This window comes from Equus przewalskii, chromosome 4 (genome assembly GCF_037783145.1).
Source record: "Equus przewalskii isolate Varuska chromosome 4, EquPr2, whole genome shotgun sequence".
Lineage (NCBI taxonomy): Eukaryota > Metazoa > Chordata > Mammalia > Perissodactyla > Equidae > Equus > Equus przewalskii.
The window spans coordinates 93,384,768-93,402,632 of record NC_091834.1 but is presented as its reverse complement, the minus strand read 5'-3'; the positions used below and the strand labels follow the sequence as shown (position 1 = coordinate 93,402,632).

At 36.7% G+C, this 17,865-nt stretch overlaps 1 protein-coding gene across 9 annotated transcripts in view; it reads left to right on the top strand.

Annotated features, from left to right (window-relative positions):
* Nucleotides 1-16,549, top strand: part of BRAF (B-Raf proto-oncogene, serine/threonine kinase) — a 148,414-nt gene extending 131,865 nt beyond the window's left edge. For 3 of the 9 annotated variants that reach the window (XM_070617974.1, XM_070617977.1, XM_070617978.1), the window contains 2 exons: nt 3,356-3,509; nt 9,335-16,549. In XM_070617974.1, coding sequence (XP_070474075.1) covers nt 3,356-3,509; nt 9,335-9,357 — 177 coding nt within the window. In that variant the 3' untranslated portion in view covers nt 9,358-16,549. Of the gene's footprint in view, nt 1-3,355; nt 3,540-4,379; nt 4,405-9,334 lie in introns of all 9 variants that reach the window. The other 6 variants (XM_070617973.1, XM_070617976.1, XM_070617975.1 and 3 more) reach the window with 3 other exon arrangements.
* The last annotated feature ends 1,316 nt before the right edge of the window (nt 16,550-17,865 follow it).

Below are 17,865 nucleotides of genomic sequence, written 5' to 3'. Positions count from 1 at the left end.
CTGAGGCAGCATCCCACATGCCACAACTAGAAGGACTCACAACTAAAAATACACAACTATGTACTGGGGGGCTTTGGGGAGAAAAAGGAAAAATAAAATCTTTAAATTAAAAGAAGTGAGAAGAGAGGCATTGTTTTACATTTTTTGCAAATCTCTGCAAAAAGAAGACAGCTGGATTCTCTTCTCTTGCATTCATTATGTTGCAATACCTTATATCATGTAGCCTCTGAAAACTCCACTTAGACTTGTAAAATAATGACAAGTAAAAGGGAAATAATATCTTAGTGTTATGAAGATAGTTTTGATATTGTAGTATATATCATATCATGTAGATATGTAGATAAAATAGTAGATATTGCAATATAAATTCAGTGTTTTATGATGCTTAGGAAATTTCCTGAAAGCACTGTATAAATGTCTCAGTAAATCAATACCGTTTTCAAGTGGGAAATTCTGACTCCCATAGTTACTTAGCTATCGTAATTATGGGGTTGGTCCTTTGTGAACCCATATGCCTTTGAATACCCAGTCTTCCCCGGGTAACTTAGAAGTCACTGTTATAGGAATGAGTGAATCTTTTATTCCCATCTAAAGAATTAAAGACAGAATTGATGGTTTTAACAAGTCTCTCTGGGGCCGTCTCAGAGCCAGGAGGGGAGGCTAAATGGTTGGGTAGGTAGATGTTTTACATATTGGGATTCTAAGTTACTGTTCCTCTAAGGAAGAGTTTTGGTGGTTTTTTTTTTTTTAACCCAGAAAACCACTGGTTTAAGACTATTAAAGTAAAAGACCAGTATTGTTGACCACTATCAGCAGGTCCCTACACCATGTTCTCTTTTCACATCCCCGGGGCTAGAGTTTCCTATTTTACATGGTTGGTGTACGTTAATAATGCAAATTCTATCTTTGGGCCCACTTTTTAAATGATATTAAAAGGGACAAAATGGTCATACTTCTAAATATAGGTAACATTTCACTCATTGCATGGTGTCAGAAAATGAAGTGCATGTATGAATTTTCTAGGTTATTAAAGGCTACCTCTTTTAAGTATTATTTTTCAGTTTTCATTGTAGGATCTCTTTCACACAATGTACAAATTTCAGATGGCTAAAGATTCATATCTAAAAAAGAAAACTGTAAAATATGAAATCATTTTTATACCTTGAGGTAGGAAAGATTTTCCTAAGTAAGAGACAAAATCTAGAAGTGCTAGAGGTAAAGAATAGCAGACATGGCTACGTTAAAAGTTTTTAGGGCCTGGCCCCATGGCCGAGTGGTTGAGTTCAGGTGCTCCTCTTCAGTAGCGAGGGTTTCACTGGTTCAGATCCTGGGTGCAGACATGGCACCACTCATCAAGCCATGCTGAGGTGGCATCCCACATAGTGCAACCAGAAGGACCTACAACTAGAATATACAACTGTGTGCTGGGGGCTTTGGGGAGAAGAAGAAAAATAAATAAATAAATAAAAAAGAAGATTGGCAACAGATGTTAGCTCAGATGCCAATTTAAAAAAAAAGTTTTTAAACTTCTATATAGTAAAAATAATATTGAAAGATAAACAGAAAAATAATTGTGACGTGTATAACAAAGAGTAAATATGTGTTATACAAAGGACTCCTACAAATCAGTAAATAAGAGATAATCAATAGAAAATGAGCAAAGGATATGAACTGGTGACTCACAATGTAAACACAGATGGTGAATGAACTTAGGAAAGGATGTTAAGAATTCAGTGACATCAGTAGAATGCAAAGTTAACACACCAGTGAAATAACATTTTGGTTTTACCTCTCAGATTGGAAATATCTACCATTGGGAACAATGTTGGAAAGTGAGAAAGATCCTTCCTTGTAAATTTTTTAGCGGTATTGATGGGAAGTGAATTGGTTTGGCCTTTTGAAAGGGCTTGGTAGAATCCGTAAACTTAAAATACATAGACCCTTTGCTCTGGTAATTCCACTCCTAAAAATCTGTGCTATAGAACCTGCTTCCACAAGTATTCAGATATATACAGGAATGTTTATTGTAATTGGAAAAGATAAAGACATAAAGGTCAAGGTATAGAGGAATATAGAGGACGTGGATATCAGTGAGGGAAAACAATGCAAAAAAACGTGTATAGTATGATACTACTTTAAATGGTGGTGAGGGTGGGGAAGGGCTCTGTTTTCATGTCTGCATGTTTATGCATAGGAAAGATCCAGAAGAAAGTATAGACTTGGGACCAGCCAGGTGGCATAGTGGTTAAGTTCAGGTGCTCTGCTTCAGCGGCCCCAGGTTTGCCGCTTCAGATCGCCATTGGGGACCTATGCACTGCTCATCAGGCCATGCTGTGGCAGCATCCCACATATAAAGTAGAGGAAGATTGGCACAGATGTTAGCTCAGGACTAATCTTCCTCAAAAAAAGAAAGAAAGAAAGAAAGTATAGACTCTTTAACAGTGGTTACCCCTGCAAGGTAGGATTTGTACTTTTTGTATTACTTGCATTTTTATTTATATGTTATGCTTGTAATTTTAAAATTTTTGTAACGTTGCTTACTTCTTTGCCTTCTTATACTAATCATTATGCAGATTACAGTTTAACTTAAAAAAGAAATTTTGGTAGCTCAGAAAAATGATAGTAATGGCTGCTAAGCAGGTTTTATTGAGTACTTACTATATGCCAGGCAGTGTGCCAAGCCCTTTACACATATGTCTCATGCTTATGAACATGCTTTATCATACTGTATGCCTTCAAAGGTCATTATTTGTTTCTTTGTACCTTAAAATATGCTAAATTTCTGTGTTTTGTCTGTTGGTATCTATTTGGAGAGTTTTCCTGTCTTCTCCTTCACTCTTGGGTTGTCACTTGTCACTTCTCACTCCTGTGCCACTAGCAGCCTGGGTCACTGGGATCCTACTTTTAATTATGTGTGTGTAAGACATTTCCCATTACTAAGTTTTTTTAAAGAATGAGTTACTCTGATGGCTGTTATGACGTCTTAGAGTGCTTTACTTATTTATGCTCCATCTTCTTCCCAAAAGGGACTTGTTATCTGTGAGAAATGGGTGTATAATTGGTTTAAAATTTTTTATTTACTGTTCCAAGGCTGGCACATTATCTAAAAAAGCTAACTATGGGTTACTTTCCCCATTCAGTTTACAGAGATAAAAGCTGTAGCAGTTTGGTAATTTTCTTTTCTTTTTAAGGAAAAATATCTATTTTTTTAGTATTTTTCCAGGCATTCAGGATAATACTGAAAATAATGTAAGACTTCAGATGCTTTCTTGTAAAGTGTGATGGGATTCTTAAAGATTAACAGAACTTAGATTTTTATTCTTCTTTCTTTTTTCTTTCTTTTCCCTTTTTTCAGATTCTCGCCTCTATTGAGCTGCTGGCCCGCTCATTGCCAAAAATTCACCGCAGTGCATCAGAGCCCTCCTTGAATCGGGCTGGCTTCCAGACAGAGGATTTTAGTCTATATGCTTGTGCTTCTCCGAAAACACCCATCCAGGCAGGGGGATATGGTGCGTTTCCTGTCCACTGAAACAAATTCAGTGAGTGAGAGAGAGAGTATAGGAGGGTAGGGACAAAGGAAAATGAACATATATTTGCTTATATATTTGTTAAATTGAATAGGCTGTTCTTATTTTAAAAAGGTGAACCAAAGAACACGTATGTTTTTAAAGACTGGATATAATTTTTTCCCAAGCTAAAATTCATACTTAGCATTGGATTTTCAACATCCAGGGGTTTTTTTAAATGCACAGTCCTTGCTGAAAATTTTCCGTGCCTCTTCCAGAGGCTTTACTTCCTGTTCCAAGTTTGTTTTGTTTACTTGGTTATTCTACTTATTAAACTTCAATTAAACGTTTCTCACGCACCTTTTGTTATTAGTTACCACACATCCATTCAGGACTCCCCAGACCAGCGCCCCTCCTGAGCGGGTGTTTGTAGGTGGGAGGGTCACAGCAGGTTAGCCTGTGTTAGGTCAGGCATACCAACAGATCTAATTTAGGAAGTTGCTAGAATCGAGTAAGCCTATTTTTATTCTTAATATTTATTATGTAACTATTTATTTCAGTTTGGAAAATAGAGATTTCCTTTATTCCCTTAAAGCAATAGACTAAATTTCTTTTTATAAATTATGGATGCAGGTAACCAAAGATATTGCTGATCAGTGGCATGTTTGACAGGAGTAACATGGTTTAACTTTGGATTTTTATTGGGGAAATATTATAAACTGGAGTTCCTTTTAGATAATATTTCTTAGAATATCAAGGGTGTCTTAAACATACAGAAGTTGAATTTCCTTACAAATGCGTTGCCTCCTCTACCCCCAAAAAAGCATCACAGAATTCTGTGAGAACTTTTAGGTTTGTTTGTTTTTCTTTTAGATATCTCTGCTTGCCAAACAACCAGGTAATAGATTTTTTAAAAATTACTGTTACTTTAGATTGTGCTTAACTCTCGTGATACCTGTTTTAGCAATCACCTTATCAAACTGCCTCACAAAATTTCTGTGCTCTTTATATTCTTTGCCCAAGAAGATTCTAGTTATTATGAATGAATGCTGTTCTCTTTTTTGCATTCCACAGCATGAAGTATTTGTTGACAGTTTCTAATGCTTACGCTTTCATGTGTTGAAAATGGCTGTAATGTGGCAGTCAGCATATTCTTACTGTGAACCAGAATCGTATTGAGAATCAAAAGTGAAAAGAAGCAACATTGCTCTCATCTTATCTAAGAAATTGCCATCTCCACTTCAGAGTCAGCCTAGGGACCAAAGGCAGCCTCTTAAATAAATCTTCATTTACTCAATTTGGATTTGTGATGATTTTTAAATAGAGCTGGCAGTTCAGGGTTATTCTAGCACACAGATAACATCTGCTTAAATGCCATCCTTCTTTGAGGTCAGTCAAGAAGAAAATTGGGGGACTTTACACTAATGATAATTTAGTTTTTAAATACCAAAAATAAATTTTTGAAATACTTTCTTTATTTGAATAGATTAGATTTCATCCAGGGAAACCACTCAATGATAAGTATGGCATTCCTTTTGCTCCTCATTTGGGTAGCTTAAGATAAGTAATGCCACTTAGGCTTTTAGAAGTTGATCCATAACTTTCAATTTAAGCAAGAGTAGTGAAAAAGAACATTAACTCATATTTTAAAAAATGAGAAAAAGTTGTAAACGTCGCATGTTGGAAAACATCAAAGTGCATGATTTCTAAATCCTCCAGTGACACTAAAGATAGGATTATTAGTAATTATTATGGGGTTTTATTCACAAATTGAATAGCAAGCATGTAGCTAACAAAGTTTTTACAAAATTGACTTGGTCTGTGGAATGCTCAAAAGCTTTGAGCATTTTGAGGCATGGGAGTCAAAGGATCTTTTTATTGATAGAGCTCTTCCTATAATTCCCCAGTATACTTGCTTCACTTTTATCTTCCTTTCCTTGTTCACTCTCTTTTTTTCCCCCCACGCTACCCACACTATCCGCGGCCGGGTCCCCCACCATCTGCTTTTGACTTCTTTCTCTTCTTTCTTTAGAGGGCATTGCTAAGCTCTTAGAACTGCTTAGAAACTCATTATGCTATCCTGTAGACATTGACATGCCTCCAAAGGGTTGCATAGTATTCTCTGTTTTCCAAATTGGGCCCACTGGAAATGTTAGTAGAAGACCATTCAGAATACAGCAGGTGAGATGTTTCCATAACACGGATCTGGAGAAGTAGGAAGCGTTGGAATGATATGTGGTAGTCTCCCTTTCTGTTGTTCTCTGTTTTATATCGAGTTTTAGATATGTTCTCCAAATAAGGGGAAGCATTTTTCTAACCATATGTAGAGTTAATCTCTTTGACTAGGTAATTGAAACAGAAAGGCATTCATCCTCTTGTGACTGACTGCTTCTTTCCTAAAGCCTGAACCCTCAGATATTTTCATTAAGGTTGATTTCCTTTTTTTAGAAAGCAACCTCTTTATAAAATTTGCCTTTTAAAAGTTACTAGTCTATGATGAGGAATGAGATTTGTCTTATTAAGTTTCAGTTGTGTAGGGATCACAGTATTTAATCAGATGCTTCAGGTTTATTTTCAGATATTACAATACTGTACCAGCCATTTAAACACTAAACCAGCAGTTAAAATCATCCCATCTCTAAAATAGTAACTATGTTAACACCTCAGCTTCAAAGGCCTTGCTCTCAAGTGGGTCACTCTCAATTTAAGGAAATGATCTGCCCTTTTTTTCTTTAATATTATGAAATGGGTACTTCATGATTAAAGCATTTTGTCAGTTACAGTCTTATTTGAGTGAAAATTATTGAGCATTTCTGTAGCACTTTTTATTTTACTAAATATTTCATCTCTCCTGTGATCATTTCTCTGAGAATTTAAGAATTCCAGTGTGTCTATGCCAGAATATTCATTGTCCTTTTGAAACTACCTGAAAGGTCACCAAAAAGAAAGAATGGGACTTACTCTGGTTTCAAATGATGCCCCCTACCTCTGAGCGGTGATTGATTTATGTAGAAAATAACATACTAGATTTTTCATAGCATATTTTATCTTTAAGTAATTTTTATCAAATTATGTGTATGACAGCCACTGAAATACCTTCAGTTCTGGAATAAAGGGTAATTATTTTGTAGTATCTTAAAACTAGTTAATAAAGTCCTTAGCTTTAAAATAAACAAACCATGATATTTGAGGTGTCTGAAATCACAGGGTCTTCCCAAGTGTTCTCTGCCCTATTCCTAAACAAAGTCAAATGGAAAATAGAGCTTAGGTTTTTCTCAACCAGAAAGGAGGTAAAAAAAAAATGTTTCATTTTGGCCCCTGATTCTTCATAATATCATTATGAATATCATTAAATTTCATAATAATTTAAATTAATATACCAAGATTTTCAAAAAGTCATAGAATATCTGGATGTTTTACTTCAAGTAACTTCACACAGCAGAGTTGACTGTTCTCTTAAATAAGATAGGGTAGAATGTAGGATAATATAGATTTCCAGATAGCAAGAAGGAATAAGCAAGGAAAGATTTTTTCCCCCCAAAAACAGATTCATCTCCTGTGACCTCTGTTTTTTCCTTAAATTTCTCCATGATTTCAGGGACATATGTAGAGTTTTGTTTTATTGATGTCTAAACTGAGTTCTTTTTGTCTTTTTTTTCTTGGACCTGAAGTCCAGTTATGAACAGAACTGCATTCTGTTAGGGACGGTAGGCTCTGGTAGGACCGTCTTAGTGTTTGCTCTGCCGGTGTTTGATGTGGAGTTTGTTGGTAAGATTTTGTGCTTTCGGGGGTAGTTTTGTGTGTTTTTATTTTTAAGGCTAATATTTAAGTTTGTAGGGTAGAACACTTCAACAAAATGGAGTGTCTGATTGTAATAATGAATAGGAAACATCTGAAGATTTTTTGATGCAGTATATAAGATTTGGCATAGAGTTTATCATTTTCTGATATTCTGTCACTTAAAGGATGAATTCCAGCCCTTGTTTTTAACGATTTCTGTTAAGTAAATCCTATTTTTACACTGGCTTCCTTTAATTAGATTTAGATTCTGCTAGATACAGTGACTACTCATAAGAATGTTAAAAATTGCTTTAAAGAAATGTATTAAAAAAATAGCAGCCTTAAAACCATAATGTACTGAAACCATAAGCAAAGGTAGTGAGAATGTTTATATATTTCTAGAGTCTCTGTTAACATAATATTCTCCTGTGGTTATGCTCTAAATATTTTACTCTCCAAGGTCTTAGCAATTTGGTTATTTTTTTCATCAGTGCCTAACTCCCCAGTCCTTTTAACGTTCAATATGAGATAATAATTCTTTTATCCTTCCTTGATCTTTTGACTCACAATCCCTTGGTTAATTGCTTTGTTAAAAGGAATCTGTAGATGGGAAGAGACAGTATCAGTATCAGCAGTCCAATTAGTAGTTGTATTCAGAATGGGAAAACAAATTATTAATTATTGAAAACTGTTTAGGGGCTTATTAATTGTTAAGACCCTGGACTTTTGGAATCAGCACCTTACTTTGCCTTCCAACTCTGCCATTTTCTAGATGTGGGATCTCAGGCAAGTTACTTAACCACTCTAAATCCCAGCTTGCTCCTTTATGAAATAAAGAGGAATAATAACACCTGCCTCATAGAGTTATTGTGAGGATCAGATGCAAATGTGTATAAAATATTCAGTGAGGCACCTGGTATATAACAGGCACTCAAACAGTTGCTAATATTATCAGCATCCAATCTGAGGGTTCAGTTAGCCTGTCATTAACAATATGTTGTTTTGGGGACATGCCACTGTTCTCTAGTAACCAGTTGGCATCTAATAGCAATCAGAAAATGGATAGGTTATTTCTAAATTAAATAGTGTATTCATTTAAGTGATTACTTGGATTCTCATGAGAAGCTGCTATTACTGAAAAAGGATGTTAAGGCTGACTAAATTCTGCTAGTTGTCAGTTATTAACCAACCCCCAGAAATTAACTATAGTATATATTATAAGAGGAACCGACCTCTAGGTACAAGTAGAAGCTTTGGACAAAATGGTAGGTGAAAAATAATGGCATGAAGTCCCCCATATTCGGTAAGCTAAAGGAGTGTAGTACCTCAAAGGGACTTTGTGGTTTAAAGGATTTCTTATGCTGAGAATAATGTTCAGTGGCATGTGCCTATATGTAATTTTTGGTAGTTTAAAAGGTGAAATGAACTAGAAAATGGAGGGACTGGATTTTCTTTCCTTCTGTCAAATGTGTAATGTGGACAAATCATTTGACCATTTAATTTAATTCTTGGGGGCCAGCCCGGTGGCGTAGCAGTTAAGATCGCATGTTCCGAGTCGGTGGCCTGGGGTTCACTGGTTCGGATGTGGGGTGCAGACATGGCACTGCTTGGCAGGCCATGCTGTGGCAGGCATCCCACATATAAAGTAGAAGGAGATGGGCATGGATGTTAGCTCAGGGCCAGTCTTCCTCAGGAAAAAAGAGGAAGATTGGCAGCAGATGTTAGCTCAGGGCTAATCTTCCTCAAAAAACAAAAAAAAGGATAATTCTTGCTTCTTCCTTCCTAATAGTGGCATTATAGTAATGAAAATGAGTTGATAATTCAGGGGGTGGGGGAGTATTCTACAAATCAGCCTTACTATTTTACAATCTGTTTCTGAGAAATTTTGTTCATTGGAACTGTTTTCAGCTTGATTAGAACCATAGCATGTAAAACCCAAGTGGGAAGGTATCTGCACACTTGACAGTGAGGTTTCAATGAGGCTTTTCTGTGTCTCTAGGTTATTTGAGATAACTTTTTTAAAATTAGCTCTTGTCCTCCCTCTACAGGAGAATTTGCAGCCTTCAAGTAGCCACACCATCATGGCAGCATCTACTCTTATTTCTTAAGTCTTGTGTTCGTACAATTTGTTAACATCAAAACACAGTTCTGTTCCTCAAATCTTTTTTTAAAGATACAAAATTTTCACTGCATAAGCTGGTGTGGAACAGAATGGAATTTCCCATCCAACAAAAGAGGGAAGAATGTTTTAGGAACCAGAATTCTCTGCTGCCAGTGTTTCTTCTTCAACACAAATACCACGTGCATACAAGTCTGCCCACTCCCAGGAAGAGGAGAGACCCTGAGTTCTGACCTTTTGATGGTCAGGCATGATGGAAAGAAACTGCTGCTACAGCTTGGGAGATTTGCTATGGAAAGTCTGCCAGTCAACTTTGCCCTTCTAACCACCAGATCAATATGTGGCTGATCATCTGATGGGGCAGTTGCAATCACCAAGCATCGTTCTCTTTTCTGTTCTGGGATTTTGTTGTGGAGCTCTTTCCCCTAGCCACCACCGGTTAATTTCTGAGGGATGGAACAAAAATGCAGCATGCCCTTTCTGTGTGGTGTATGTTCAGTCCTTGACAAATTTTTATCAAAATGGAGCTGTTTTAATTAAATGGAGGATGAGAGGTGAGGAGGGAGGTACATTTTGATGTAGAGGAAAAGGGAATGCTGCATCTTTTTCCTGACCTACTGGGTTTCTGGCCTTCTGTTTCCTTGCTCACTGAGGGTGTCCGCCTAACCAAGCAGGCTGGAAAGTGCTGGCACACATTGCCTTCTTTTCTCATTGGGTCCAGCAATGAAGGCAAGTGTTTGGGATTTTTTTTATTTTTCCTCCACAATGTAGCAAGTTCTCAGGAAAATACAGTTGATATCTTCCTCCTAAGCTCTTCCAGTCACCAAGTACTTAGTGGCTACTTTGTCCAGGGCACAGAATGCCATGGCAGTATCTAGTTAAAAGCCTACAATACTGATAACAGTTTTGAATGTGAGACATTTATGTAATTTAAATGTAAGGTACAAGTTTTAATTTGAGTTTCTTCTATTTTTATTAAAAAAAATAATTTTCAGATTGAATTGAATTGGAATAAAATACTTCCCACCAGAATTATATATCCTGGAAAATTGTATTTTTGTTATATAAGCAACTTTTAAAGAAAGATGATTATCCTTTTCTTTACCTAAATATGGGGAGTCTTAGCATAATGACAAATATTTATAATTTTTAAATTAGTGGTACTTGCTGGATCCACACTAACGTCTTTGCTAATATTTCATTGTTTCTTCCAACTTACTCCTACACTGCATCCTACATCCTCTTTCTAGTCTTTTATCTAAAATATGCAACCTAAAATAAAAATGGTGGTGTCTCCATTCATTCTCCTTCTTCCTTTTTTCCCAAGCCTGGTCTTCAAAAGGTTAGGTAATTTGACAGATGAGTTCCCCAGGCAGAGAACAGGGCAATTTTAGGGGTATTGGGACTGAGGGAGGATGTGTGAAGCCTAATGTCAGTTGTTTTTATAGAAAGAGCTGCTGTGGTATTAAGAAGCTCCTTCTTTATCTTTGCATAAATGGAAAATATAACCGAGTCGTAGCTTCCTTTGGCCTTTACTGAAGGGCGGTATAAATCACCGTAGTAGCAACAAAAGTGACTCTAGATGTATTAATGGCAGATTGTAAATACCTCCCTTATCATGAGTCTAGAATCTCTTATCAGGATTTAAGAATGTAAATCAAATCAAATGTACGTAGTCCAACCAAGCTATGTAGCCAGGGACCTAAAAGAAATTAGACAGGACCTATAAAATAAATCAGGGAATTAGAAATTGTTATTTAAAATGTTCAAATTGTAACTTGCCCCACTACATCTTTCGGCCTACTAAAGCTCACTGCCGTTAGATGATTTTTGCTGAGATAACTGTATTCAGAGGAAGGCCTACTGAAAATTCCGCAGACCTGTAAAAGTGGCCCCACTAAAAGGGAAAATATCCTGAAGTTATGAATGAGTTTCAAAAGCAGTGTATTCTTAAGCCTTACACGAGCAGAGCAATATCTTAAAAAGTTCAAAAGTTACAAAGATGGAAATGATTTGTGGTGATTTGAAGAGCATCTTATATGCAGAATGCTGTCTCTCTTTGAAAAGCAGTATTTTTCTCTTTAAATATGTCCCTATAGATGCTTTCAAACATGATTGTGTTCCCTTTACCAAGATTTCAGGGAGCTGGGCTTGACAGTAGGCATGTCCTGCTGAGCAGGTGGAGCCTGCCAGAGGCCCAGGCACAGGGCCGCCTCAGGCAGCAGGAGCCCGCATGGGAGCTGGTTCTGGAGGAAGCTTAGCATTGGAATTTTCAAAACAAAATTCAAGGTGAAACACCTTTTTCTTCCCTTTCTTTTTAGTTTACTATCTCATTTGAAAAAGGGGAGCAGACGTGATCTCAAATGAAGCTATGCCCAGAAAGCAGGCTCAGGGTATTCTTGAGAGATTTTTGTAGAGCCCTTAAAACATAAAATTTTAAATTTCCCTTTGTTTTTTTCCATCAAATAGTTTTTTCTTTAGTTTACAAATGACATGAAAAAAGGGGTTTTCCTCTGAGTTTTACTTGCTTTATTTTTTGATGCTTAGACTACAGATAGACGTGTTGAGCTCCTAAGAAAATACAAGGAAGAACTCCTTGTTTGTGCAAAGCACTTTATAGGTAATTTGTGTGGATAGAACGCGGCTCCTTCACTGATTATTATCTGTCTTTTCCGTAAAGTGGCTGCAGTGCCTTCTGTAGTGTATTTTATTTTAGGTAAGGAGAGGTGAAGCCTTCTGAAAAATTTGAGAGAAACCATAAAAGATTGTTTTGAAATGTGTAGTATTTCTGATGAACTTTTTCATCCTCGAACTGCAGTCTAGGGTCCAGACTGTTGCCACTGAAATAATATTGACCAAAAAGTAGTTTATAAAAGAGATTTGTGAATAGGAAATCCAACGTGATCATTTGTATTTATGTGCACCTTAAAAGAAGATTCTTTCTAGCTGTCAAATTCTGGTTCCTGAACATCCAGTCCCTGATTGTATTTGAGATCTGGTGGGACATACTGGGGCATCCTAGGAGACAAAATCCCATATAAAGTATATGTGTTCTATTTATGTTGGTATTGGAGAAGAAAGAGCGTTACATAGTTAAAAAAGAAATAATTCAAGACTTCAACACTGTCAACCTGAAACTTTGTAAATATTTCCTAGATTCTCGTTTGGTGCAGTCACAGCTCTTTTATCACATAATGTTACCGTTTGTTCATCAGGCAATGTTTGAACTACCGCACGCCCCTCCTCAGATCTCACCCGCCCCTCCTGTACATCCACCTCTCCAGCCTCATGCAGACCTCATCTAGCTTTAGTTTGAAACACATTGCAGGGTTCAGGTGACTTCTTCAAAAAACTACCTCCTCAGAATGAGGTAATGAATAGTTATTTATTTTAAAATATGAAAAGTCAGGAGCTCTAGAACATGAAGATGATTTAGGATTTTATCTTTTATGTGTACTTGTATTTGAGCACTCTCATTTTGTCCTAAAGGGCATTATATATTTAAGCAGTAATACTGAAAAATGTAGCTCAGAGTATCTGAATGTTGTTGAAAGTGGTGCCAGAATCTATGTAGGGGTACGTTTCAGAATCTTAACCTTAAGTCAGTTGCATGAAATTAAATAGTTACGGTATCACTTCACTAACAGTGATATAATTTTAACTTTCAGTAGGCTTGGCAAGACAGTACATCTTCATAATGAGTTAGCCACAGCTTTGTCACATGCACAGATATTCCTAGAGAGAGACTGCCCAGCCAAGAGGGTAGAATGATTAGCCATTTAGCAAGATTCTCTACTTCCTCCAAGTTGGCATTGTTAGTGCTAGAATATCAGCACCTTGAGACTAGCAGATTCCAACCATTAGGCTATTAAAAAAAAGTGTGTATATATATATATATATATATATAGCCAGACATGGAAGGTTTACTGTGAGTTTGAACAGCAAATAGCTTACAGATCGTACGATGAAATGGTGTAGGTGGGGCTCTAGAAAAATACCTGGACAATTGCCAAATGATCTTACTGTGCCTTCATGATGCAATAACAAAGCTAAAATTTTAGCAGAAATCAGTGAATTGTGAAGAGAGCAGCCACTCTGGTCTAACTCAGCTGTGTTAATATTTTTTAGAGTGCAATTTAGACTGCAAAGATAAATGCACTAAAGAGTTTATAGCCAAAATCACATTTAAAAAAATGAGAAAACACAGGTAAATTTTCAGTGAACAAAATTATTTTTTTAAAGCACATAATCCCTAGTATAGTCAGATATATTTATCACGTAGAGCAAATAGGTTGAAATTATAGTTGTGACATTTCTAGAGAAACTTTTTCTACTCCCATAGGTTCTTCAAAGCATGGAACTTTTATATAACAGAAATGTTTGACATTTTAAGAAATTGCTGTAGTTTAGGGTTGAAGCAATGTATGCTGGGCAGCAATCGTATGTTAGTGAGAAGCGGGAAATTAAAATATAGGACAGAATTTGATTTATCAGTTTCCAGAGTACTGCTGCCAACCTAGACACTGATTTTTCAGTTTGAAAATGTAAACTTGCCTCCCAGGACTTGTTTGCAAATTAAGCGAGACTGTGTTGCTAATGCTGTTCTGGGTGCTATGGGGGCCAGGTGTGGTCTCTGGGGGCTTTTTCATGGGGCATTGGAATAGTTAGTGACCTGGCCAGTGGGTGTAAACTGGACACACTCCATGGTGTGTGCTTCTTGTATCTTGTTTCGTTCCTTGCCACCCCCAGGGAAGGCAATATACTGTCTTGAGCAAGTTCTCTACATGTTTTACTAAGGTGTGTGACGAATGCCGTACGTTGAGCACCCAAGGAGTGCAGTCGCATCTCTGCCTGATCTGTACATTAGCCACAGAAAAATGAAGTGGCCAGTGTATTCATATTCCATGTTGCTAGCTCTGATAGCATTGAAAATACTGGTAAGATTTTTGTTATATCCGTACACTAGACAGTAAGCTTTGTTTTGTTGTTTTCAGGTAACCTACTTTCACTTCCATTTGGGCAAAGACATTTAAATTGAAATTCAGTCTTAAGTTTTGTCAGGTGTGGGAAGAGTAACAGTTTCTATCAGGTATTTTTAAGGTAGAAGAGGACAGAAACTTAGGTCCTAAAATCTTAAATTAAGGTAACAGTGCTTTATTTAAAAATGCATAGGGACAGTTAGTCCCCACCTCAAACAAGTGATTAAGTACATCTTTTATTTCAACATCCACAACTTAGGCTGTTAATTTAGTAGTATTAATTACTAAATCAGTTTCATTAAAATGTTCAATTTTATTTAGCTGTTTGACTAATTACAATGATATAACCAGTTGTGCCTGAGGACACAGCTAGTGTTTCTGGATTTTTTTAAAGAATTCTACAGATTGAAGTACTCTTTGAAAACAAAGAAGTAAAATCTGTTTATTTGTGTTAGTATCAAAAAAATTTTTGTGCAAACCATCTGCTTCTCCTGGCAGGCTGAGTACATTGTCCAGCATCTATGAGTGGCTGGTTCTTATAATGGTATCTATGTAGGGAATCGGGCATAAAATTCACCTAAGAGATGCGGCAGAAGGGTTCTGTTTACAGGGGTGGAGACGGGGCGGGGGGGGGGGCGGTTATGAGTAAGTTGCTTAGTACCAGTTTTGTTTTGAAAATTATTGTGTTGCATTTGTGCGTTAAGCCTTTTTTAACTCACCGTGTGTTTTGGTGGAGTACGAGTTACATAGGAGGAAACTTCAGACTAACATAAGCAACAAAGCTCACAGACCAGGCACAAACGTAGAGAAAATGGACCAAATGGGCTGGGGGAGGGTGTGGGGCTAAGTCTGAGGGTAGGGAAAAATTGTTGTGAAGGTGGGAAATAAACTATAATTACCTGAAATAAAATGTAAGAGTGCAATAACTGTGCTTTTTATTCTAAGCTGTGAACGGTTTTTTAAAAAAAAAACATTCCTTCCTAATACATTTGTGTATGTTCTATAGCTGATTAAAACCAGCTTTGTAAACATATAATGCCTTTTTAGTCATGTTAATTACCAACATAAGTGGCTAACCTTTATGTCTTCTCTTCATGTTCTGTTAGTTTACATACAGGGCTGTGTGTGTGTGCTGTACCCTTTCCCCTCCTTCATTGGAAGATGCATTCATTGGGTCCTCTTGTGTTTCCTTTGGCCATGTCATAGGTTATAGTCTAGGTTTGGCCTTCAAGATATCGCCTGATTTGAAGGACTCTATCACAGTGATGTATTTTTGTGGTAATCTCATTTGTTGGTTGTACACTCTGACCTTTTCCTCACTCAGCAATTGCTTCTCCTAAAATATGAGTGTACAACCGATCAGGGGATTGAATTGGACCGTTCATCGACATGTCCTTTTGAATTCTGATAGTTATGATTGCTCTTTGGTTTAGACCAAGAAAAAGGAAATCAACACCCTTTTCATTTACTTCTTGGTTTGAGGACAATTCTTCTATAAGGGAGAGTAAAGGGAAATCCATCATGTTTTAACTGCAGTGAATTAATGGCCCCTAGTTTGCCACTCCAACCTTATGGCAATTCACATACACATTCCTCTCCTCTCTCGCTCTCGCTGCCAAAGGTTCGGGTTTAATTCACTTCAGTTCCACTCAAGCATTGAAAAGGTTCTCATGGAGTCTGGGGTTTGCCCAGTGAAAAGATGGGGACTTTTTAATTGTCCACAGACCTCTACTATACCTGCTTTGGTAAAATTACAATGGAGTAACTATTTTTAAAGCTTATTTTTCAATTCATAAAAAAAAGATTTATTTTCAGTCAAATGGAGGATGTTTCCCTCTTGTCCCTTAATCCTCAATGTTTGCTTGAATCTTTTTTTCTTAATTCTTCCCCATACCCACTTCTTGATACTTTGATTCTCTTTCCTGCTCAGGTCCCTTCATTTGTACTTTGGAGTTTTTCTCATGTAAATTTGTACAATGGAAAATATTGTTCAGTTTGGATAGAAAGCATGGAGAATTAAAAAGATAGCTGAAATTCAGATTGAAGAAATTTATTTCTGTGTAAAGTTATTTAAAAACTCTGTATTATATAAAAGGCAAAAAAGTTCTATGTACTTGATGTGAATATGCGAATACTGCTATAATAAAGATTGACTGCATGGAGAAGTCTTTATCAAGATTATTTTTGCAGCATTATCACATTGAGTAACGGAAGTCGTCAGGGTTTTAACAGTTCTTCCAGACAGTGGAGGGACTGAGAAGTGTATGTTTCGTTTCATGCATAATGTAGATTACTGCTTGGTGGGTGGAAGTTACATGAGAAATATTTTTAAAATAAGTTGTCAGGATGAATGCCTGGTACATTGTCCCAGCTACCCTGCCGTGTGCTGACACTCTTTTGTCTGGTGTTGGTGATGACCCTCGGGTATTTTATGATGCTGTGACCTGACTGCTCCCCTCCAATGGCTCAATTAAGTGTTTGCTGTAATCGAGTCATTTAAGGAGTTGTCTGTCTGGAGGAGTTCCCCTTAAAATTGTATCTTTCAATCTTTTTTGACACAACTTCCAATAATACACATTCTGTAGGAACTCAGAATGTACAACAAACATATATTTGAAACTATGCACTCACATTTTATGCTTCATTTTTGAAAAATGCTGGCTACCCCAATGAGTTCATTTTGTGCATTTAATTTCATGACCTAAAGTTTGAAAGACACCTAAACTATCTTTAGACTATGTCAAATTACTGGGCAAAATTCCCAAAAGAGAAATAAACCATTTTAAAACTTCACTTGGAAACCCTCTGTCTGAGAATATGAAGGAACAGAAAAGTCTTCAAGATGGTTCATAGATGAGGAATCTGGTTTCTGGTCTTCATGCCCCTCCAACTAATCATAAAATGCTGTCAAGATTTAAGTATTTTCTCTGAACTCAAGTTTTCTTATCTGAAAAATGTATAATTCTATAATATTTATGTTATAGAAATTCATTTTCTAAATAACCTTCATACATGATTACAACAGAGTAATTGTGGCCTTATTTTTTAAGAATGTATTCTTCTATAAAAAATTTTTCTTAAAATTTAGCCCAGAATTATGAATGCTTTCATAATAGAATGAAATTCTATTACAAAGAACCCTACCACACTAACTTTTCTGAAATTTTCTCAGGGGCTGTGATCATCGGCCCTACTGCCTGGGTTATTTAGTTCTCCTAGTCTCATAAAATGTTAGAGCAAAAAGTTCTTAAAGATCATCTGGTCCAACGCCCCTCATAATCAGTTACTGAATATAAAGCCCCAAGGATGACTTGCCTAGGTTCACGTAGCCAGGTCTCTGGTTTCCAAGATCAGTACTACACATTTCATATATATATATATAAAATTTTGTTGTGGTTGTGACGACTGTAATGAAACTTGGATAGAAATGGGTGTTGATTCCATCACAGTGAGTTTGTAGCTTGAAATGGATTGTGCCAGG